A 23,296-nucleotide genomic window follows, 5' to 3' on the forward strand; every position below is an offset into this window, starting at 1 on the left:
TTAGTTCTTGGTATGAGCTTTCGTGTGCATGGTATCTGAAGAAGTGTGCATGCACACGAAAGCTCATACCAAGAACTAACTTAGTTGGTCTTTAAGGTGCTACTGGAAGGATTTTTTTTATTTAAAACCAATGAATATTCATATGTGTCAGGGGTTCAGGAGCAGAGGCAAGGGCAAGGGAGGAAACAGAGAGCGAGGGGGAGGAGGCAGAAGAAAAGATGAGTGATGACGACGACCCGAGATCTCCGAGTCTTTCCAGTGAATCAGAAGATTCACAGAAAGGAGCACCAGTGGCCAGGGCAAGGGGGGAGCCTAGGGGGACACCCCAGGAAGGTAGAGCCAGAGGGGACTCAGAGGGGAGCAGTTGGAAATCGGGACAAGCGTCACCGCCAGAGAGCAGGGAAGAGGAAGGGCGCCAGGGATCAAGCGCTGGCAGCTCACAACAGGGGGGAGGGCACGAGTCAGGAGTGGCCACACCTCCATCGGGGAGCGAAGAAACGGTCAGACGGAAGGTGGAAGGTTGGGCGCGCGTGCCAAGTTCAAATGCACAGGAAGGTGGCGCAGTAGGCAGCCCGGAAAGGGAGCCAGGTCCTAAAGCCCGCCGAAAGGAGGGAGAAGAGTCAGGGGGGTCAGCGTCAGAGGAATCCCGGAAGGAAGAGACCCCGGGGGGCAGAGGGACCCAGAGAAGAACAGTCAGGCGGAAAAGGTAAGGCAGGGCTAGGATATTAAGTTGGTGTACAAGGGGCGGAGACTCAGACGGAGCTTCGCCGATCTAACCATTAGACGTAGGGTTGCACGTAGCAGCTTGAGAATGGAAACTGTAACTCAATAAAGACTTTTATTTAATGATCGCTGGCTAGCGTGATCCTCTGTGAGCTAGGATCTGGAAGCAACTCTGACAATATGCATTTCTACACACTGTATCCTAGTCCTTGCATTTCAATTCACATTACTTGGCTGGTGAACTGCACTGCCAATCTGGAGAAATACATGCAAATCAGGTGGATTTCCCTTTGGATGCAAAGTGGAACATATTTTCCCCACATTCCTAGTTGAAGGTGGCCACCACCTCTGTTCTGACATTGTGGCTGCTGTTTCATACTTAGAGTAACGGAAACCAGATTTTTCACATATAAGGAAGCTCAGCCTTTGAGAAAACAGGAGTCTAGCGGCACTCCTTAGATGCTAGAACTCATGGCGATTTGTTCTATGAATATTTCCTCAAAATCATGCAGCAGTTATCTTCATAGAGATGACTCAGCTAGCCATAGTCCATCATTTTGTCTCTAGAGTGTCCTAAGGAAACACTACAGAGGATAAGTGCATGTTCTGGAAGCTGAGCAATAGAGGCAGTACAGGATTCCTTTTGGTGTACCAACCTCCCTACTGTACCAAGGATTCCCTGCCTGAGCTGCTTCAGGTCATGGCGGATGTTCTCCTGGAGACACCTAGTTTGGTTGTCCAAGGGGATTTTAACATCCATGCTGACACGACCTTACAAGGGGCACTTGGGACTTTGTGGAAAGCATGGCCTCCATGGGGCTTTCCCTATGGCCCAACTCATAGTTGCAGTACTTGGCTGCCCCCCACCCTCTCATGGGCCTGGATGGGAGTAATAATCTACACCAAGGAAATTCAAAGCACATTCCACACAGAGGAATCTTAGAAAAAGGGAAATGTCAGAAAACATTACATGCCTGGAAGCATAAGCAGCATATAAAGCAAGCAGTTATTATTAGGGGAATATACATTTTTAAGAGGGGTGAACATACAACGTTAAACCACAAGATGAGGGAGCTGTTGTGTGCACAAATTGCACATGTAAAAGTGACTCCAGTTTAGCTCTTACTAAATCCTACTAGAAAAGGGGGGGGGGAGCTTAAGATGCATTTATGTAAAAGTCTATGCGAAAAGATTATAGCAGGCAAGAGATTATAGCAGGCAAAATAACAATTGGAACAATTGTTTAAATCTACCGACGCTGCAACACCAACCCATCTACTTAAAGTTCATGGTGTTCCCAGGTGTACAGCACTTTAACCTAAAGGTTAAGAAATAAATCTTATATCCCGTTCTCTTGTTGAGCTACTGGTGGCACTTGGTGAAGACTTTCAGAAGGATTTTAAGGGAGTTTATACAAAAGGGAGATGGATGGATGGATGGATGGATGGATGGATGGATGGATGGATGGATATATTGATTGATTGATTGATTGATTGATTGATTGATTGATTGATGATTGATTGATTTATACCCCACCTTTTCACCAAGGAGCTCAAGGCATCATCCATCATTCTCCTCCTTCAGTCAATCCTCTCATCAATCCTGTGAGGCAGGCTAGGGTAAGAGACTAAGACTGACACAGGGTTTCCCAATGAGCTTCACAGCTGAGTGGGGATTTGAACCCTGGTCTCTCAGTGCTAGTCTGGAGCTCAGATTCATACCAGTGAGTCCCTTGCTCACATCTCACTTCAGCCAGAAACTTAACTGAGCTTGTACAAATATCCTATCTTCTTTGCCTCCTCTCCCTGACCCTCAACAATGGTCCAAGCTTCTTCTTTTATATTGATTTTTTTATTGGGTTTTAAAAACAAGAATGATGCATGGTGACTGGTTTGTATCAATATTCACATGGTTATGTGATCATGACTAGATAACATCCACCACAACATTTGCAGATAAGAATTTGCAAGGATATACAGTACAGCATTCATTTGAACTCCAAGCTGTTTCACAAAGCACCCTCTGGTGGCAAACAGAAAGAAAGCAGTAAAAAATTCCTTCCTGTAGCACCTTAAAGACCAACTAAGTTAGTTCTTGGTATAAGCTTTCGTGTGCATGCACACTTCTTCAGATACTAGATACTTCTTCAGATACTTCAGATACTTCTTCAGGTATCTGAAGAAGTGTGCATGCACACGAAAGCTTATACCAAGAACTAACTTAGTTGGTCTTTAAGGTGCTACAGGAAGGAATTTTTTACTTCGACTATGGCAGACCAACACGGCTACCCATCTGTGTAGAAAGAAAGCATTTACACACCCACTTTACTTTCCCCCCAGGTATCTCTTTCAGGCAGCGGTCACCCACGATGATGCCTTTCAAGGGATCTGGCCTTGTGCTCCTCACCTTTTGCTGTCTGTTCTGGCACTGGGAGCCTATTGTGAAACCCCCTATGAGAAGTTCCTAAGGCAGCACTACGATAATCCCAAGAGCAGCCATGGAAAGAAGTATTGTGACGACATGATGAGAAGACGCGGACTGGACAGACAATGCAAGGAAGTGAACACCTTCATCCACGGCACCAAGAATAACATCAAATCTGTGTGCACTGAATCTGGAGGGGAGTATTATGGGAACGGGCTGAGGATTGCTCTCCGCCCCATCACTGTCACCACCTGCAAGCACAAAGGCGGCTCAACTCGCCCACCTTGCAAGTACTCTGATAACAAATCCTCCAGATACATCGTCATTGCCTGTAATCAGAATAATGAGCCTGTGCACTTTGACGAAAGCATCATCATCACAGCGTAAGATTTCCAACGCCCAGATCCAAATATTCAGCTTTTTAACAATTATGCCATCCCTTGCAACTCCACTGAAAACCCCCCTTTGCTGCCACTCTGTCCAGCTCTGCTTTACTGCAATTAAAACAAACAAACAAACAAACAAACACCCTTAAACCATTGTGGCAAAGAAACCTGCTTTGATTCTGTTAAGCCAGCAATGTCTGTCACTATTAAACTGCGGAGAAAGTTGCATAACATTTGATGTGTGTTTAATTTCCTTTTCTTTATCTTATTGCATCCAAGGGAGGGAATGTGGAATGCAGTACTGCACTGTCCGAGATTTTCTTTCATGTTTCCATCCACATGGGTAGTAAGCTACAACCAAATCAAATCTTTATTACAGTCATAGACCAGCGTAAGGAGGGAAGGGTACAATCATTTAAAATCAAAAAACGTTTTTTAAAAGGAGTTAAAACAGAAAGTATATATAAAAGTCTATCAGAATACAAAAGAAAATAAGAGAGTCTAAAAGAAGGGTTAGGAACCAAGAGTGAAAGAGAGTAAAAGGTTAGTATATATAAGACTATAGCTGTCAGTCTACAGAGCACTCTAATACGAGTGTTCATTATATCTAGTTTGTGACACAGGTCATCATCCGACTAATTTTGAGCAATGCTGTGCAGAATCCGGCAACGTATGTTGTAGCATGATTGGTATCTGAAAGTGGCAGGAAGGTATAGAATTGTCCTGTGCACCCTGGGTACTTATGCAGTAGTGGTAAGATGAAGCTGGTACAAATGTCTCTATAATAAAGATAATGGAGAAGCACATGCTCTGTTGTTTCCATTTATCCAGAGTCACAGGCGCATTGTCTCTCCAGGTAAGCAATCTTCCTGTATTGGCCTTCAAGGACAGCTGAAGGGAGGGCATGACATCGAGCCAAGGTAAAGGCCTTCCGGCGCTTAGGGGCTTCAAGTTTAGCTAGACATACCATAGACATACCAGAGTACCTGGAAGATTCATTGGCAATAAAAGTTGAGGTCCTGGCTAGATCCAACTGGTGCTCAGTGTCTGCAACACGTGTTAGGAGAGCAGGTAGGCTACAACCATTTCCTGCCAGGAATTATACTACACGGTGGCATATGGTTATTCCAAGTGAATCATCGGGGGGGGCATGGTGTCTGCTGGGAGATGGATAGGAGGTTTTTTGATGCTCACGACTGCAGCAAAACCAGGTTTCAGCAAGAAAGGTATAGCAGTCAAATATTAGGGTGGGGAGCTGTCACCACTGCCTTTCTCCTTTCTTCCATTTCCCTATCCCCCAAATGTCTAGATTTTCTCCTTCCATTTAACCCCCACCCATAGGGTATTCACAATATAGAGCGCATATGGTTCAGCATTAATGTCTGGCAGCTTGGAATGCTTCCCCCAACACTTTCGCAACTCTGGTTCCCCACTCAGTTCTGTCCCAGTGTGCAGAATTCATGTTTATGGACACAGCCAGTTGTCATCATGTGATCAGGCACCACAGCCCCAGGGCTGCTTCTGAGCACATTCCACAGGCTGCATAATAGTCATCTTGCCATTTGTGGCTCTGTGGGTGCTTTGAGGCTGGGAGTAAATATAATGGAGAATGTAAACTCCCTTCTTTGGGGGACAAATATACCCCTTGAATGTTTATGGGGATATTCAGACCCACATGGGAATCAAGCTTCCAAGTCGGCTTGGAAGTTTGTTGGAAACAGAGAGAGAGAAATCTTCAAGTGGTATTGTTATCAATAGAACATCAACCCAAAGGTCAGATGTGTCTCTGCAGGAGGTATCCCCCTGACCATTTTTTGAGATCCCCTTTTGGCAACGGCCCCCTGACCGTAATTGGCTAATTGTTGAGGCTAGGCGGGAACCTCAAGGTATCCAGCTCAGTGGGGGGGGGGGGAGCAGCGAAGCCAAGCTACCTAGCCAGGAGACTCATAGTCCTGGGGGAGGCTCCGCGCGACCACGCAAAAGCCACCCCCCAGTTAATGTGGGGAGCAGTCATTGTGCCCTCCTGGACCCCCTTCTAAGAAGCCATTTCATTTCATTTATTGAATTTATATACCACCATATACCCAGAGGTTTCAGGGTGGTTCACAAAAAAGATCACAATATATAAATTCAAAATAAAAACAATACTGCAATAACGCCCCGACCCACCCCCAAAAGAGCCATATTTTAAAGGGTAAGAACTTTGCTTGTTCTGAGACCTGAGGACCTTAGCAAAACAAATACTTCACCCTGTAATTTTTATAATTATTGATCAGCATCACTACTTTTAAATGTCCCATGGCAAATCAGATGTCAGGCACAATATAAGCCACAGAAACAGCCCTTTCCAAATGTGATGGTCCTGTGTTGTAGTCTATATAGGAACCTGTCCTATCAACTTACATAAATTCAGTTAGGGAGGTAGATTTCAGGCAGGTACATGCCTCCATCTATCCAAGTTTCCTTATAACTTCAGCCAAGACTGAAATGCTGTTAGTGACTATAGGTAAACATGATGGCTTCCAGATCAGCCCAAGAATGGTTAGTGTACCACCTGCTTTTCCTGCTGTTGCTGATGCATTGTTCTTCTAACAAGCATTTGAGCTCTTGCAGATTGAGAGAAACAATTCAAACCAATTCATATGGTCCTCCGGCAGCCATGATCATCGGTGAATTTATATCCATTACGCTAGCAAACTTCAAAATGCAGAAATTTATGGAGCGCCCACAAATCTCTTCATTATCTGCTCAGTAAGTAGTTACTTATTTACAGGGAATTTTCTGTTGGGTCCACAGATTACTCAAGACTTGATGAAATAAACAACTGCATCGGCTTCTGTCTTCGGTTCTCCTGTCAGCCTTCACAGGGCACATTCAGATTTTTGTCCCACCACTTGAGTTAGCAGAAATAAACTCGACATCATCAGTCCAAGGTACCACATGTGACCCTCTATACCACAGTGTTAAAAATGTTTTTCATAGTTGTCTTTCAAGTAAGATATTCATTCTTGTGGAAAGAATTAAGGAGTACTTCAGTACAAATTTGGACTTGCTTGAAATGCTATTCTACTGCCCCCACCCCAGTTAATTGTGGTGTTTCTGTATTGCTACACTGACGTGGAACTACCTACAACTTGATATTCTTTAAGATGATACCAAAAAAATCACCTTTTCATTTTGAGCCTGATAAACTGCAGTTCCCTCCTTTTCCCTCAAAGAGCAAAGCCCAGCAGTAGGGACACATTAACTTGAAAACAAGTCCCTTCATTGTGTTCAGTGGGTACAGGGCCCAAATCCTGTTGAAATCCATGGGGATTCCAAAGTGCTTAAGTGTGGCTACTAGATTGGCCCTGCTTTTTGCCCATATGTGTCCCATCCACAACCCAGCTGAAGTTTACAAGCTACTTCAACCCATAGATGTTGCAACCCATCCCTGTGCCAAAATTTTCTTGCAAGTAAGCCTTGTTCTGTTCCAAGGGCTTTGCTCCACACCCCAAACATGCTTCAGCTTTTAGCCTGACAGGGCAAATCTATGCATACCTATTCGAAGTAATCACCACTGACCTTAGTGCTGCTTACTCCCAGGTAAGTGGCTGCAGCCATATTGCAGCTTAAATCAGATTTGCATGAAAGGCAGTTCCACAGAGTCCAATGGGATGCTTCCTCTCAAATATTTGGGATCAAGGGGAGCTTTCCTTAACACATGTTTACATGGGAATAAGCAATTTCCAATGGAAGGTTGTGTGATCACACCCTATAATCCCATGGACGAGTATATGGGAAGTGAATCCCATTGAATAAAAAAAGAGGAGGAAGGTTTAGCTTCCCAAGTAGTTTTTTGGGGTTTTTTCAAAGGAAAGCATATCTATAAGGCTTAGATTCAAGGGCTGCTAAAAAGACATTGTGTGTTAAAGCACACTGGTATACTAAAGAGTTGTTTCCCAGGTTGAATTGAGAACACATTCCCATGAATACTTCATGGTTCAGAAATGGAAGGGAGGTGATGGACAAAGCAGCAGAACAAGAGGTAGGCATGAACATTGCAATCTGATTTACTCAATATTAAATCCCACTATGTTGGTGATTTTGAACCTAGTTAAGTGGGGAAAGAATTAGAGCCTGACTGAACTTGGCAGGTTAACTGCTTTTTGTTTCTGAATTTCCAATATCCAACACCACCAATTCATCCACAGCACAACAATGGATCTCCTTGAATATACCATTTACATACTGAACTTCTAATCATAATATCTTAGGAGACTGCTGTAGTATATTAGTTTGAATGGAATGTTCTTGTCCTGTAGGCTGAAACATCCAAGTTAAATACATGCATGAATCAAAATGAAAACTTCAACACAGTTGTTTCTTTTCTGCCATGTTTGCAGTCATTCTTTGTCTCATTGCAGAGTCCTCCCAAAAAACTACCAGCATGTTCTTGCTTTCATCTTTGCTATGCAAGAGATCAACAAGAATGCCAAATTCTTATCCAACATCACACTGGGATCAACATTTTATGAGAATGCTTTTAATCCTTTGCAAACTTGTCGGAACACTCTTGCTCTTCTTTTCATGGGACAACGAAATCCCCCCAATTACCACTGTAATGGGGAAGATAAATTAATTGCCGTCGTTGGAGGGCTCACCTCCCAAAACTCCCTTCAGATGGCCAATATATTAAACACCTACAAGATTCCACAGGTATGTGTGTAGACACATAGATACAACCACAAGGGCAGACATACACAGAAAACCCCCCAAAAGCATCCAGGTTAGCTTTCAATCCCATTACATTATGTTTTCTACACTTGAGTCCTACATTAGACTTGGTATGGGTACATGATTATGTTAAAGCCTCCTAGCTATGTGTTGCCAACACTGCCGTCTCAATTTGCATTGGGATTTGGGGGGGGGGGGTAAACCCATAATACTAATAATCCAAGCTCTGGTTCTTCCAAACCTGGCCATGCCACAAATCATGTAATCATAGGAGCATCCAGCTTCCTGCTTAGAAACTTCTCCTAGTTTGAGACTTACTAATGCCAGGGGTGTATACTTACAAAAGTAAGACCAGGTGGATAACTACCACAATACAGAAGTATTCTTTCTAGGAACAAATAGATGGTCTTTGGATTCTTAAAAATAGAATGCCTTTCCCTTTAGCTCAGCTATGGCTCCTTGGATCCAGTGCTGAGTGACCAAAGGCGCTTCCCTTCCTTCTTCCAAATGGTCCCCAATGAAGAAGCTCAGTATGATGGCATTGTCTGGCTACTCAGGAAGTTTGGGTGGAACTGGATTGGCCTCCTTGTTTCAGATGATGACAGTGGAGAAACCTTCCTTCGTACTCTGAGACCAAGGCTTTCCCAGAAAAATCTCTGCATTTCTTGGACATTGGTGATCCCACTAGTGACAAATTTTTTACGTAATGAGCTACTTCAACAAAAATTGAGACCAATAATGTTTGTTCTCACACAGAGGCAAATGAATGTGATTCTTGTCTATGGAGACAGTCAGTCTCTAGAAGGTTTGAGACTGATTTTAGTCTCCTATGAGGTTTTGTCTATGTACCCTCTGGAGAGGGTGTGGATTACAACAGCTCAATGGGATTTCACTGCAGTGCTGGTTGGAGGCAATTTTCCTTCAAAATCCTTCAATAGCACTTTGTCATTTACACTCCATTCAAATCCAGTTCCAGGGTTTCAGGACTTTCTACAGACCATAAATCCATGGCAGCCAAATCTTTATTTCATCCAGCAGTTCTGGGCCAGTGCATTCCTCTGTTCATTTCCAGATAACAATCGAATTGTGACAACTCAGGAACCCTGCACTGGGAGGGAGAAGCTGGAGAAACTCACTGGACCCGTGTTTGAAATGGAAATGTCCAGCCAGAGCTACACCATCTACAATGGCGTCCATGCAGTAGCACATGCTCTCCATAGCATGTATTCCTCAAGAGCCAAACAGAAAGTACTGGGTGAGAGATGGATGCAGCCGAAAGTTCAGCCCTGGCAGGTACTGTCAACTAATCTCCCCAATGTTAGAAGCACAGGAGTTATTATTACTGTTCATATGTTTCACAGCTGAGCCCTGGCATGGAGGAGAGGCTTTGGGGATTTTCAGTGGTGAGCTCTATCATTGGGAGGGACTTGATCTCAGTTAAAGGCCACATGCATTGCATGCTGCACATTCAAAGCTCTTGAAATTAATCCATCCCAGGATTCTCCTACTTGGGACTGTGCAAGGGCCAGGAGTGTCCTCTGGTATCAGAAATGGGTTGAAACCACAGATGTATGCCGTATAGAACTGTGGCAATTCAGAGCAGACAGTTCTGGGCTGCAGAGAACAATGGTTTAACTCAGCACAAGGCAGTTGCATATGTTAATGGAGGAGGTTTTTGAATTACCCAGAATCTATGCCAAGTTAAAAACATACCAAGTCATGTCTGCTAATATTGAAACTGGAAAGGCTTACAGCTCAATTGCAGAGCATCTGCTTTCATTCAAAAAGTCCCATGTTCAACCCCCAGCATCTCAAGATCATGCTGGGAAAGACTCTGAAACCCTAGAGAGCCAATAACAATCAGTGACTGAGCTATTTAGGGCAATGATTTCACTCACTGTAAGGCAGCTTTCAGTGTCCTATAACATACTGATGAATGGTAGTAAAAAGCCAAAGGTCCACTTGTCAAAGGGAAAAGAGAGAGTGTATTAGCCTACAAGGTCTGTGTCTTTTTTCCTCTTGCAATCTAGCTTCACTCGTTCCTGAAAAACATCCACTTCAACAACAGTGCTGGGGAAGAAATCTCTTTGGATGAGAAGGGGCAGCAGGCAGGTGGCTATGATCTCCTCAACTTGGTCACATTTCCCAATGAGACCTTCCAGAGAGTCCGAGTGGGGAGGGTGGACCCTCAGGCCCCCCCAGGAAAAGAGTTCACAGTGGATGGAAGTGCCATCGCATGGAATCCCAAGTTCAAGAAGGTGGGCGGGACTATTTCTTGTTTTAATCATCATCCATCAACATTATCTTTTATGAGAAGATCAGGGGATCCAGGAAAACAGAAATGGCTACAAAGGAGAAGTGTGAGGAGAGAACCTCTGGTACTCACTGATGAAATACTGTTTTTGTTGCTTTGTTGATCCAGAGCTAGTCTGAAGCTAATTCAGAGAACAGGAATAAAGAACAAGGTCTTTCTGAGTGAGGAATTGGCAAGTGTTTAAAGCTCTTGAAAAGGGACTGTTGTGCTGTAAAATGCGTTGTTGCCAACAATCTCTGCCATTCGGAGCCCAGGTAGAAAGAAAATTATCCACCACCTGAAGTGTGTGGTCACTAATGTTGATGGATGGAGTGCTGGAAATATCCTGTCCCAGGATGTTGGTCTACATCAGGCTGAGCCATAATGTGTGGGATGAAAGCATCCAAAATGCTAAGGAAAGTCCTGGTGCTCAGAAGGTTATAAAACCCTGTGCTGTCACATATCTGAGGCAATTAACTGATGGATTGATTGAATTTATATACCGCCCAATACCCAGAAGTCTCAGGGATGTTCAGAGATTAAAACCGATATATAAAAAACACATTTTAAAAGGGCATAGTTATGTCAGTTTGTACAGTTATGGCAAATATGAGCAGTCTAAACAGTTAGAGCAGCAGGAATGTTCTCATGTGCTGCTGTCAGTCTGTAACAGTATTTATCTTAGATTAAAATCTATGTTAGATATATTAGCAATGTAAGTAACACCTACATGCATTATATATATTAATCTGCAACTTCAAGTACACTAAATAAAAATTTATTCTTATTTAAACTTTAAAAGAGAGCGTCTCTAGGAGGAAATCAGCATTGGGTTATGAGGAATCAATCTATCAAGATGTAGAAGGTTGGCACTAGCTTCTCTTTGCCATTCAGACATGTGCTGGGCTGGACAAATGGTTAAGTCACAGCACAAAGCATCTTTATCAGGGGGCCTGATGCTTGCCCAGGGAGCAAATTCTTGACAGCCATCCTCTAATTTCAGTCCTGTGACTTTTCTGCTGCAAAGCAGACATAGATGACAATAAGAGTTATGTAGAGAAGCAAGCTTATTCGATTCAAAATCCCTTGCTTGTCATTACCATTAGATGCTGCCCATTTCCACCTGTGTTGAGAGCTGCCACCCTGGACAGAGTATGTTTGCCCAGCAGGGAAAGCAAATCTGTTGCTATGACTGTGTTCAGTGCCCTAAAGGGAGGATTTCAGTCCAGAAGGGTAAGTGAAGGAACCCAAGTCAACTGGAATTCCCATCTTCCTCTCCAACACAGACATTCATGTTTCAGTCTTATTATGTCTGCTTATTTTCTGTCATGGATCCCAAGCACATGTGTTTATGTTATTGACACATATTCTCCTTTCCTCTCCCCTACCTTTTGCACGCCTATTCAGGCATATCCTATGTGCAATTACATCCACATGGGAGTAAGCACCATTGAAATCAGCATGGCATACATTTGGGTAGAAATCATTAAGATTGCATGCCATAGATTCCCTTTTCTCACCATTGAAACTGCAGCCAACACATTTTCATCTTCTGTTATTAACAAATAGTAAATTATCTCCTCTGTTGTATCCACACAGTTTCAATCATTAGGAACAGTTATTTCTTGTCAAATATAGATTTTCCTGATGACAGGCTACCCAGCTGTTTCATGCACTCCCAAGTTCCATTACGGAAAGTGTAAAAAAGAAACACTGAGCCACAAGCTTAGAAATGCAAAAACATGGGGCTGGATGCAGAGATAGACATGTTTAAGGGGGAAACACTGAAATCAATCTGTATAATGCAACCATGACAAATAAATATGAATGGATTGATTACTACAGTTGAGATGCTCATGGAGGAACCATCACTTAGTTGAAAAATTAGGCTTTGGTTCCTCAGTTGAGTAATATGTTCTGCGTACAGCATAATAGACACTACCAATAATATTATTAATTATTGCTTCAAGAAATACTAAAAGCATGCTTCTCACTTTCAGATGCAGATCACTGTGAGAAATGCCCCGATGATCACTACCCAAATGCCTTTCAGGACCAATGTATTCCAAAAAAAATAAGCTACCTATCCTATGAGGAGCCCTTGGCGGCAATTCTGGCCTCCTTGGCTCTCCTGCTTTCTCTGGTCACAGTTGTTGTGATGGGGACCTTCGGTCTGCACTGGAACACTCCCATTGTCAAAGCCAACAACTGGGGCATCACCTGCACCTTGCTCTCTTCTCTGCTTCTCTGCTTTCTCTGCTCCTTCTTATTCCTTGGCAGGCCTACAAAGGTGACCTGTGTCTTGAGGCAAACCGTCTTTGGCATCGTCTTCTCCATTGCTGTTGCTTGTGTGTTAGCCAAAACCCTCACTGTGGTTTTGGCATTCATGGTGACCAAGCCTGGGAACAGCCTGAGGAAATGGCTTGGGAAGAGGCTGGCAGGATCCCTTATCAGCTTCTGCTCTCTCATTCAAGCTGGCATCTGTCTTGGGTGGCTGGCATCCTCTCCCCCATTCCCAGAGTTTGACCTGCACTCCCAGGATGGGCAGATCATAGTGCAGTGCAATGAAGGCTCCGACATCATGTTCCACCTTATTCTCGGCTACATGGGTCTTTTGGCCATTGTGAGCTTCTCTGTGGCTTTCTTTGCCAGGAAGTTGCCTGATACTTTCAATGAAGCCAAGATGATTACCTTCAGCATGCTGGTCTTCTGCAGTGTTTGGCTGTCCTTTGTCCCCACTTATCTGAGCACCAAAGGGAAATACATGGTGGCTGTGGAGATCTTCTCCATCTTGGCCTCTACTGCTGGCTTACTGGGTTGCATCTTCCTCCCCAAAATCTACATCATTATATTTAGGCCTGAGATGAACAGTAGAGAGAGGTTAGTAAGGAAGAAGGATGACCATAGTTGAGAGGGTGAAAGAGATGCCGTTAGCCAGGGACCTTATGTTCTGACAAGGAGATGCTATTTCCTTTGTTTTTATATTATATTCCGTCTTCTATGCCATCCAAGGAGCACATAATTCCCCCTCTCTTGCTATTGTTTTCTCAACAACTCTGTGAAGAAGCTTAGATTGAGAAATGGCATCTGACCCATGGCTGAATGGGGATTTGAACCGTAGTTTCCCAGCGCCTAGGACAACACTCTAATCACTACACATTAGGCTGAGGCTATAATACTGTTACTTACAGGGGTCTGCTTCACCAGGGTGTTGTCCAAATGGAATGTTATGTGGAAGCAATGTGTAGATGCTATTTCCTTTGCTTTTACCTTTTTCTCCTTATGCCAGCATTTCCCAAACTTTGGTCTTCAGCTGTTTTTGGACTACAATTCCCACCATCCTTGACAACTAGCCTTGCCAGCTATGGACGTTTGGAATTGTAGTCCAACAACAGCCGGAGACCCATGTTTGGAAACCCCTATTCTATGCCATCCAAGTGTTCATGGTGGCATACATGGCTCTCCTCTCTCTGTATTGCCTTCACAACAACTCTGTGAGGTAGGTTAGACTGAGAGATTTTTATGTATGTTGTTTTGTTGACTTAATCTTTGTTTTTTGGCCTACCTTTCTATACCCCCAGAACACAAACTAAGGAGAGCACAATGTGAAATACTGTTACTTACAGGGGTCTGCTTCACCAGGGTGTAGTCCAAATGGAATATTATGTGGAAGCAATTTGCAGCAGGATTGAAAATGGAGTAGCTGCTGAGTGATTGAAAAATAGGACATCAAAATCATTTGAGCTCTTATTAATTCGTGCTAGTTAACCATTCTGCTTACCAAAATAAATTAGAAGTTGGTGGGACATGACCTTGATCCCAGGAAGACCATAACCACACAGTTCCTAAATAATAGAGGTATCTTTTAAACGAATTTCATTGCTCAAAGTTAGGATATATGTGTGAGAGAGCTTTGTATTCATCTGGCTCTTTTTCCTCTTTTGTTTTGTTCTTTTTATTATTTTCTGTTTAGAATAGTTTCTTTTTATTGTATTGTGAAATGTCTGAATAAAACCTTATACAAAAAAGATGTGTGACACGTGTGTGCGTAAGTGTGTGTGTGTATATATTTCAAGAAAAAAATCCCCAATGGACCATACAAACATGCAAAGCATCAAGCGTAATATAAATCATCTGGCAGTGGACATACATGTTTAAACTCAGACTTCTGGATGCTGTGAGAATATTTTCTGTGTTCCTGTAAAAGATATTCAGACCAGCAGCCCTACTCACACACACACTAGATACTCTTTTGTTGTTGTTGTTTAGTCGTTTAGTCGTGTCCGACTCTTCGTGACCCCATGGACCAGAGCACACCAGGCACTCCTGTCTTCCACTGCCTCCCGCAGTTTGGTCAGACTCATGTTTGTAGCTTCGAGAACACTGTCCAACCATCTCGTCCTCTGTCATCCCCTTCTCCTTGTGCCCTCCATCTTTCCCAACATCAGGGTCTTTTCCAGGGAGTCTTCTCTTCACATGAGGTGGCCAAAGTATTGGAGCCTCAGCTTCATGATCCAGTGAGCACTCAGGGCTGATTTCCTTCAGAATGGATAGGTTTGATCTTCTTGCAGTCCATGGGACTTTCAAGAGTCTCCTCCAGCACCAAAATTCAAAAGCATTCTCTCTCTCTCTCTCTCTCTCTCTCTCTCTCTCTCTCTCTCTCTCTCTATACTATCTCTGCACAAGTGAGTGCCATCCTTCCATAAGGACCCAGATGTTGTGGGGGGTTGTGTGTGAGGAAATTGCTGTCACCAGAAAAATACAGCAGCCACAAAGTTTTAGTAGCTGATATCAGGGACTATCTACACAATCCTCTAGTAGCTGAGTCAACTGGATGCTAGTGGGGGGAGATGGGAGCTGAAACCCACCCTCACCCCTGTCTAGCTTTTCTCCCAGCCATAATAATCACAATCACAATCATAACAACATCCCAGCCAGAGTGGGTGCCTTATAGCAGTGTTTCCCAAACGTGGGTCTCTAGCTGTTTTTGAACTACAAATCCCATCATCCCTGACCACTGGTTTTGCTAGCGAGGGATGATGGGAGCTGTAGTCCAAAAACAGCTGGAGACCCCAGTTTGGGAAACTCTGCCTTATAGCATATCTAAAAACAAGCCTGGAAATCCTGGAATTGAACCAGTGAGGGGGAAAACCTAAAGCAAAAGAGCATGGACAGCAAAGAGATTGAAATCTCAGTTCCCCCTTCAGCATCTTTTATTTTCATGGGGGAAAATGTGTGTGTGTGTGTGTGTGTGTGTGTGTGTACCTAGCTTGAATTTACAGAAGCTATTTTCACAGTTGTGGCTTCTTTGCTATGTGGATTTGCCTGTCAAAGAATCCCTTCATGTAGCAGAGGATTCTGGGAAATGTTCTAGTGTAACGACTCCATTTTGAAGGAAGCTGGCCATTCTTGTTGGGTATCAACAATGCAAAGTGAGTCTGTGCCCTTGAGCAAAAGGTGCACTCTGTTCCCCTTTCATTTTAATATCAAACATATCGAACAAAGTACTCCGCCTAGATATGGACTAAGCTCCAGAAGGCAGATGCATTATCTGATGTTAATTATGTGTACTTATTTTTTATTTAGGGTATTTGCTTTCCAACCCATTGTCAGAAACATAACTGTATAGTGGTCATAACCATAAATTAAGTCCACACTGGAGGGAATTCCAGGGAAATTGAAACATATTTATCCTATCAATATCTACTCAACATGTAAATTAAGTCCACACTGGAGAGAATTCCAGGGAAATTGAAACATATTTATCCTATCCATATCTACTCAACATATGGCAAGTGATTGAACTTTCATCCTTCCCCCTTCCCTGCCCCAACCCCCAACTTCACCAAGATCTATATAAGAATCGAGGCAGCAGCTTCAGAGACAAACTTGCCCCTGCATAACGCGATATCCATCACCTCACAGGACGAAACTTGGGTAAGTTGGAGGCAATCACAAACTCACTTCTGATGCTATGGCTACTGGTTTATATTTTGTTTTGGGGGCTCTCACTAGCATTATACCCTATACCCACATATCTGTCCACATCCTTCTTCCAGCAAAGTCCCATTCAGTTCTCACAGGTAAGTGAGTATACATATACTATGTGGGTTTGTGGGTTGAGAAGTTGTGGAGAAGAAAGCAAGACTGTCCTGCATCCTTCCGAAATGGAGAGACTGCCTTGGAATATTTCCCAGAATCCTCTACCACATGCAAGACTGAGTCATAGCAGATGAGTCAATGTGGCAAGAATTCCATAAAACCGAAACTGTGGAAATCATTTGCATTATTCATTTTTAAAAATTGGGGCTTAGCGAGGTCTAGATTTTAGAAGAAAATGGGAAATGACTGAGGGGAGCTAAACTCCTCCCTGCTCTTTGCCTCCTCATGCTATTTAACTTCTCCCTCCTTGGCTCAACTGGAATATAAGTAACTGTGGTGATGAAGGGTGGGGAGCTTAAACTGGGGAGTGTTCTACTTCTTCTACTACACACATGCCCAGAAGAGTCAGTGGTCAGCACTAGGTGCATCTGCACACTAACCTTACTTGACTCCATGATACTTCAACAATCGCCAACTTTAGGTTTTGGGTTCTCTCTTCTTTCTCTAATCTTCCCATTTATGATTTCAAGAACAGAAAATGCTGGTTTTCTTCTTCCTGCTATCACCACATTCGCAATAAGTAAGGATGTTTTTAATTTGCTGCACATTTCCTTCCACAAAAGGTCAACCAGAAGATGGGGGTTGTCACCTACCTTTGCCTTCTTGGTCTCCTGGTCTCCTATTCGTTCCCTGGAGGTGAGTGTTTTAACAATTATCTGGGAATTTCCCAGAAATCTTAATAGGGGCTCAGCATTGATGTAAACAAAAGTACTTGTTAGATTTCCAAGTGATGGTAACCAAGCTAAGGCTGTTGGAATAAATAATCAGGCAATTGAAGCTGGTTCATTAGAGTGAATAGGAAACTGCCCTACCAACCTCAGTCTGCCCTGAACCACTCCTCAGATTCATATTGACAACCAGTCAGGGACTGGCACTGCCTGTCATTGCCTCTGGATGCACCTTCTGTTGGTCTCCCTGCCTTCTGTCTCACCAAATCAACTGGACACTAACCACCTCTGAAAGCACAAAGGTTTAAATTACCTGTGCTTCCTCACTGGAATAAGCAAAAGTACAAGTAAAGTGAGATCTCACATTAAAAACAGTCTTCTTACAACTTTTGTCCCACCCTCTTTTTCTTCCTTTACTCTTCTTTCCATACAGCAAGGGCCAGATCCTGTCCCAGGGGTTGGCTGAGAGCGCTGGGCAACTGCTATGCATATTTTGATAGCCCAAAGTCATGGTCCGAAGCTGAGGTAAGAAGTTGTTTCTCACCAACCAAGCTGTAGCATAAGATATTGTTGTGGGTTGCGCATGAGATCTTTTTGAGGAGGGCTATGTATGTGGGTTGTCCTGAGACAATACCTGGCCAACATTTCAGATTGAGTTGCTCACCCAACATGTTCAAGGGATGTGTTTCCATGGGAGCCAAGAAGGCTTAATTAACAGTCAAGACTCCTCAAGGGTGCCAACTTAAATAAAATAAGGGGTGGAGCAGTGGCCAGGTAAGCCCTGCTCTGCACAATCGATCACAAGACATGGCACACACACACACCCCATTGGAATGGCAATGCCCATCACCTTTGGGAACCCGCCCCCTCAAATATTTTATTGGGGGGCTAAAGGGACCTCGGCCCAAAAGAGTTGGATCCTGTGGTCAGGAGGGATGGCCTGGCCAGAATGTATCCACTCACCATTAGGAAGAGGCAAGTCATCTCTCTTACTAAAAAGAATAATGGTCTGCAGTGCCAAAATGGAATGTGGTAGGTTAGTTTGTTTGGTGATTATCTGTGTTGCAGCAGAGGTTAAGTTAATATGAATTCAATATTACAAAGCAAATCCCTTCAGCTCAAAACTACTTGCATACATTTAAATGCCTATTTTCCTTTTCTAAAACAATCTCAACATTCTGTATGCAAAGGCATCTGAATTTGGAGTTGTGAGAAAACCAAATTTGGTCTCCCCCAGAGGACTTATTTTGTAAACCCTCAGCCTGATTTGTTTGCACAAAGCTTACACAGAAGTTATGTGATATCCATTCTTCATTGAACACTCAGTCTGATTTGCCTGAGGTGAGATTAGTATTCATTCTTTCATTCATAAATTTTACAAGATTTATAAACTGTTTATACACTGTTTGGTTTTATTAAAACGCAAAGTGATTTACAAAAAATAACAATACAAAAACACTGTCAGTAACAACCACATTCCAAAATATAGAATAAATTAAGAACTTTGACATTACACATGATTGTTCACAGTTGGATAACTCCAACTGGGTGGGATATCACTTTTGAATTCTTACCTTAGTATGTTTCCGAGTACAATTCAAAGTGCCCTAAATGGCCTCAGCCCAGTATACCTGAAGAAGCATCTCCACCCCCATCGTTCAGCCCAGACACTGAGGTCCAGCTCCGAGGGCCTTCTGGCAGTTCCCTCACTGTGAGAAGTGAAGGTACAGGGAATATTTTGTTGGGAGCTGCCCAGAGTGGCTTGGGAGGCCCGGCCACATGGGCAGGATATATTATTATTATTATTATTATTATTATTATTATTATTATTATTATCTTTTTGATACATTGTGAACCACTTTGGGCACGATTTTGTGGGAAAGTGACTTACAGTTAAGTGAATGATGATCATGGTGGCAGAATGACTTTAGTGCCTTCTCTATTCTCAGATTGCATGCCAGAGCCAAGGCCGTGGGACCCATCTCGCTTCTATACTCACAGAGCAAGAGTCAGCCTTGGTGGCCAATCATATCTCCTCAAAGCAGAAGAAAGAACATAATGTCTGGATTGGGCTCCATGATCGCGATCAGGTGAGTTCCCTTCAATTACTCTATTCCAGGTCATCATCACAGCACAGCACAGTGGCTCCTTAGCAATGCCATCCCATCCTTATCTCAATCATCTCCTAGGCTGTATGCCATAATTACTTCTCCATTATTTTACATAGGGGCCAGGCGTGTTGGGTTCCACCCCACATTAGGGGTGCCCACACATGCAACACATTGCCTCTCCCTGCCAGCCCCCCACAGAGAACATTTTGTGGGTGCCTCAGCACCCATGGCCCTGCATAGATGGTGCTTATGGTAGGGGCTTCTTCTCTAATGTCTCCATCATAGCTTGCAGGAGCTTCCTGCTGAGCAACCTCCTCTGAAGATCCTTGCACTGAGCTACAAACCTCCTTGGTCAAATGAGCTGTTCCTTCTCTTTCCTGCAGAACCGAGATTGGAAGTGGCTTGATGATTCAGTCTTTAATTACAACAACTGGAACAGAGGGGAGCCAAACAACTATAAAGGCGGCAAGGAGTATTGTGTGGAGCTGCTGCATAGGACAGGTAGGGAAACTATTTGCATGCCTGAGAAAAAAGGCATTTTCACCTTGAATGCTACATTACCCTCCAATTCCCTCTAAATTTCCAACTTTTCAGGGTTGCATCTCACTAAATTGCTCTGAAAATACAGTACATCTGTCAACCATCACTAATTAAAGTCTATTGATTTTAAGGGATCCAATTATGAGTCATATTTAACCTTCAACCAGGTGTTCGCTTGTAGAAATGTTTACAAATCAATTACTCTGTAGACCTGGCTAGCAGTGGTCCATTCATTCAGCATTTAGTGTCACTGTCCAACATACCAGGAGGCTTCAGCTGTAACTCATCTGCATAGTTTAGTTGCATGTGTTTTATTGCATGCATACTCATTTACATATTATATTCTGGAAACAGTGGTTTTTCAAGTGGGCCATGTCATATTATTTTCTACAGCATTTCTCTAAGAAGTGGTTAAAGTCAGATAAAGAAACAAAAGAAGGCATCACTTTAAAAAAGACCTGATTTCAGCTGCAAATTTTGAATCAGGAGCACACTTATGAGGTTGAAGTCAGGCAACAGTTGGATGGGCAATCCACATGGGGTTGGTCAGTTCTGGATCAGTCCATCCTACCCAATCTAGGGTTGCCGTACGTCCGGATTTTCCCAGACATGTTCGGGAATCAGGGCCTGAAAATGGCGTCTGGGCAGCAAAGCAGCAAAATGTCTGGGAAAACCTGGACATATGGCAACCAGGACTATTTTCAAAGGAAAATGTTTCAAACATGCTTTAAAAGCTGGAATTTTGGGGTGGGGGGTGGAAGGGAGATGTTTGGGGGGGAAAGCTCAAAAAAAGAAAAAAGCTCAGGCCGGCCCTCACTTGTTCCTGGTGCACCTTGCAATTTCAATTTGAAGTGAGGCTGAAAGTTAACTGGGCATGACCTGCGTGAGCATTTGCCCAGATGGATGGCATGTGCACAGAGCCAAGAACCCCAGGCTCAGTGCAAGTCAGGAGGAAGCCCAGTTGGTGAGTGTCCCAAAGCCGCTTACCTTGAATAGGGGCCTGAACAGGGTTCAGGGAGGGAGGCGGTGCAAGGCCCAAGCAAAAAGAAAAGAAAAGAGCTCAACAAGTTTGTCCAGATTTTTAGTACCTGAAATATACCCTAGTCAAATCCAATTCCTAACCCGTACTCCAAACCACATCCATTTGGTTATGTAATAATGGGCAGGAAATAGTAACTTTTGTCATGTCTTGAATTTTAGGTTTTCGAAAGTGGAATGATAAACCTTGTAACCTTTTGTGTACCTATATCTGCAAACAAGAGCTTTAAAGGAGACTGGAGTTCCCAACTCTGCCTGCTTAGTGGATGTGTCTGTGATCTCATTCCTTCCTCTCCCATCCCTCAAAGGGGGAAAAACAGCTCTTCTTCATTTTCAAAATAACCTCCTCTATAGAGCTACCTCTTTGGTCTTCCCATTCACTTGGAAGTTTCCTTGTTACTTCTGCAAAATATAATCCTAATAAACTCGCTTATGTGTATTCTCTTTTCACTGAGTCCATCCTTATTGCTCCAGTTCCAATACCATATATCTGAAGACGGGGGAAGGGGCAATTCCTGCACTGGAGTTCCCAGGGAAAAGAAGCACATTGTACCTCTGGGGCTCCAGTCCAGCACTGTCGCCGATACCTGACAAGGCACTCAGGAGTGCCTTGTAGGTGAAACCTGTAGGTGAAACTTTTTATCCCAAACCTAAATTCTTTTCTCAGAGGTGCTCAGCAGAGCTGATACTAAAGCTGGGATTTTGAGAGCTGGGGACAGGGGAAAATGTAAGGGGATCCCAGACTACCTGACCAGTGCCAAATCCTGGGATGCTAAGCCAGACACCTCTGCACCAATTGCTCACCTGTAGGCCCTTCTCTGTGCCAGACATGAGTGATTTTGTCTGGCTGGAATCTGGCTGGAGGTAATGATTCCAGAGAGCTGTCCATCAATCACAGAAGGCACAGTTGGGAATGACAGTTGCTGTCTTAGAGTTTTTTCTTGCAGATGTAGCTGTTGAGTTGGTTGCAGTTTCTATCATTCCATTTCGCAAAACTGTAAACGGTTTCTTTAAAAGAGAACAAATGACAGCATTAGGTCCAGAAGTTAGGAGGCACATGAAGAATAAATAGTCCAGATTAATTTTGCTTTCTGATCTGATCACAGCTTAACCATTTCTTATAAAAATGCTGTGGTGAGGAGTATACACGACTCAGATTTTAGCCTGGCAACCACTGTTTTCAGAATACAACATGAATGTGATGGTTGTTGTTGTTACAAATTGCATACCACCCTTCACCCAAATATCCCAGGGCAGTTGTCACATACAATTTACTATCCAGATCGACAGCATTTCACACGAGGAATTCAAGCACATAACAGGAAGTGTAGGTTTGCACAATTAATCCATTTAAATAAATAAATGAACAAATGTAGGAGCATGTTCTTGCCCCCTCATCTAGGGTGAATGCAAGATAAGTGGTCAATTAAAAGGTCATCTGGAGAAACCCTAAGCTGGCAAAGGATCAAACACTGCCAAAGGATCAAACCTAAGCCGGCAAAGGATCAACCCTAAGCCGGAAACCCTAAGCCGGCAAAGGATCAAACACTGCCAAGCTGGCAAAGGATCAAAAACTGCCAAAATCTGCAGTTCATACATGAGTTCTCTAGGGAGACAGCCAGAGCCATGAAATGTTTTGCGAACCCAGTCTCAGATCTATTTCAGAACTGCAGTCTATTCTACTTTCCCACAGAAAGATTACTTCCCTCTTCTCCTGGTGGGAGAGGAGGATTTGGCATAATTGTCACATTCTCAGCTCCCACGGAGATGCTTCACTGGAACATAAAGTGACCAACTCTCTTTTGTTAAGTCTGAGATGCTGGACAAGTATTGTTCCAGGGCAAGGATAGCCCTACTCACAGAAATCTGATAGGAGCCCAAAAGATGTAAATTAGAAACATTAGAGAGAACTTTCTGTCAGCAAGATCTCTTTGACAGTGGAAAGTTGTGGCCTCTCTTTCCTTGGAGGTTTTTAAGCCAAGGTAGGATGGCCATCTGTCATGGATGCTTTAGTTGAGATTTCTACATTGCAAGGGTTTGGACTAGATGACCCTTAGAATGCCTTCCAATTCCATGATTCCATGATTCTATTACATCTTGGTTGAGGAGAAACATTTCTTACCTCAGCATCTTTCCATGACAACTTGGTATCAAAATATCCATAGCAGTTGCCCTGGTTTTGCAGCCAACCACCAGGACACGACAGGGCCTTGGCTCTGAGGAGAAAGGAACAAA

General features: G+C 43.4%; 2 protein-coding genes across 2 annotated transcripts in view; both read left to right on the plus strand.

Moving 5' to 3' along the window:
- The window catches only part of LOC308461789 (C-type lectin-like), a 110,275-nt gene that overhangs the window by 42,360 nt on the left and 44,619 nt on the right, over nucleotides 1-23,296 (plus strand). The window lies entirely within an intron of this gene.
- Nucleotides 16,372-21,500, plus strand: LOC308460729 (C-type lectin-like). The gene is made up of 6 exons (XM_080977244.1): nucleotides 16,372-16,479; nucleotides 17,268-17,340; nucleotides 17,806-17,897; nucleotides 19,322-19,462; nucleotides 19,867-19,984; nucleotides 21,224-21,500. Exons 2-6 carry the CDS (start codon nucleotides 17,280-17,282, stop codon nucleotides 21,289-21,291), a joined length of 480 nt encoding a protein of 159 aa, XP_080833370.1. The 5' UTR covers nucleotides 16,372-16,479; nucleotides 17,268-17,279; the 3' UTR covers nucleotides 21,292-21,500.

Source organism: Podarcis pityusensis (genome assembly GCF_964106645.2).
Source record: "Podarcis pityusensis genome assembly, chromosome: 13".
NCBI classification, from domain to species: domain Eukaryota; kingdom Metazoa; phylum Chordata; class Lepidosauria; order Squamata; family Lacertidae; genus Podarcis; species Podarcis pityusensis.

Bases quoted from the DNA above. Each gene is read 5' to 3' on its own strand.
- LOC308460729 (XM_080977244.1), top strand. From the start codon at position 17,280: ATGGGGGTTGTCACCTACCTTTGCCTTCTTGGTCTCCTGGTCTCCTAT. The intron at 17,341-17,805 runs GTGAGTGTTTTA...CTTTCCATACAG, and splicing joins CTCCTATTCGTTCCCTGGAG to CAAGGGCCAGATCCTGTCCC. The intron at 19,985-21,223 runs GTAGGGAAACTA...CTTGAATTTTAG, and splicing joins GGAGCTGCTGCATAGGACAG to GTTTTCGAAAGTGGAATGAT.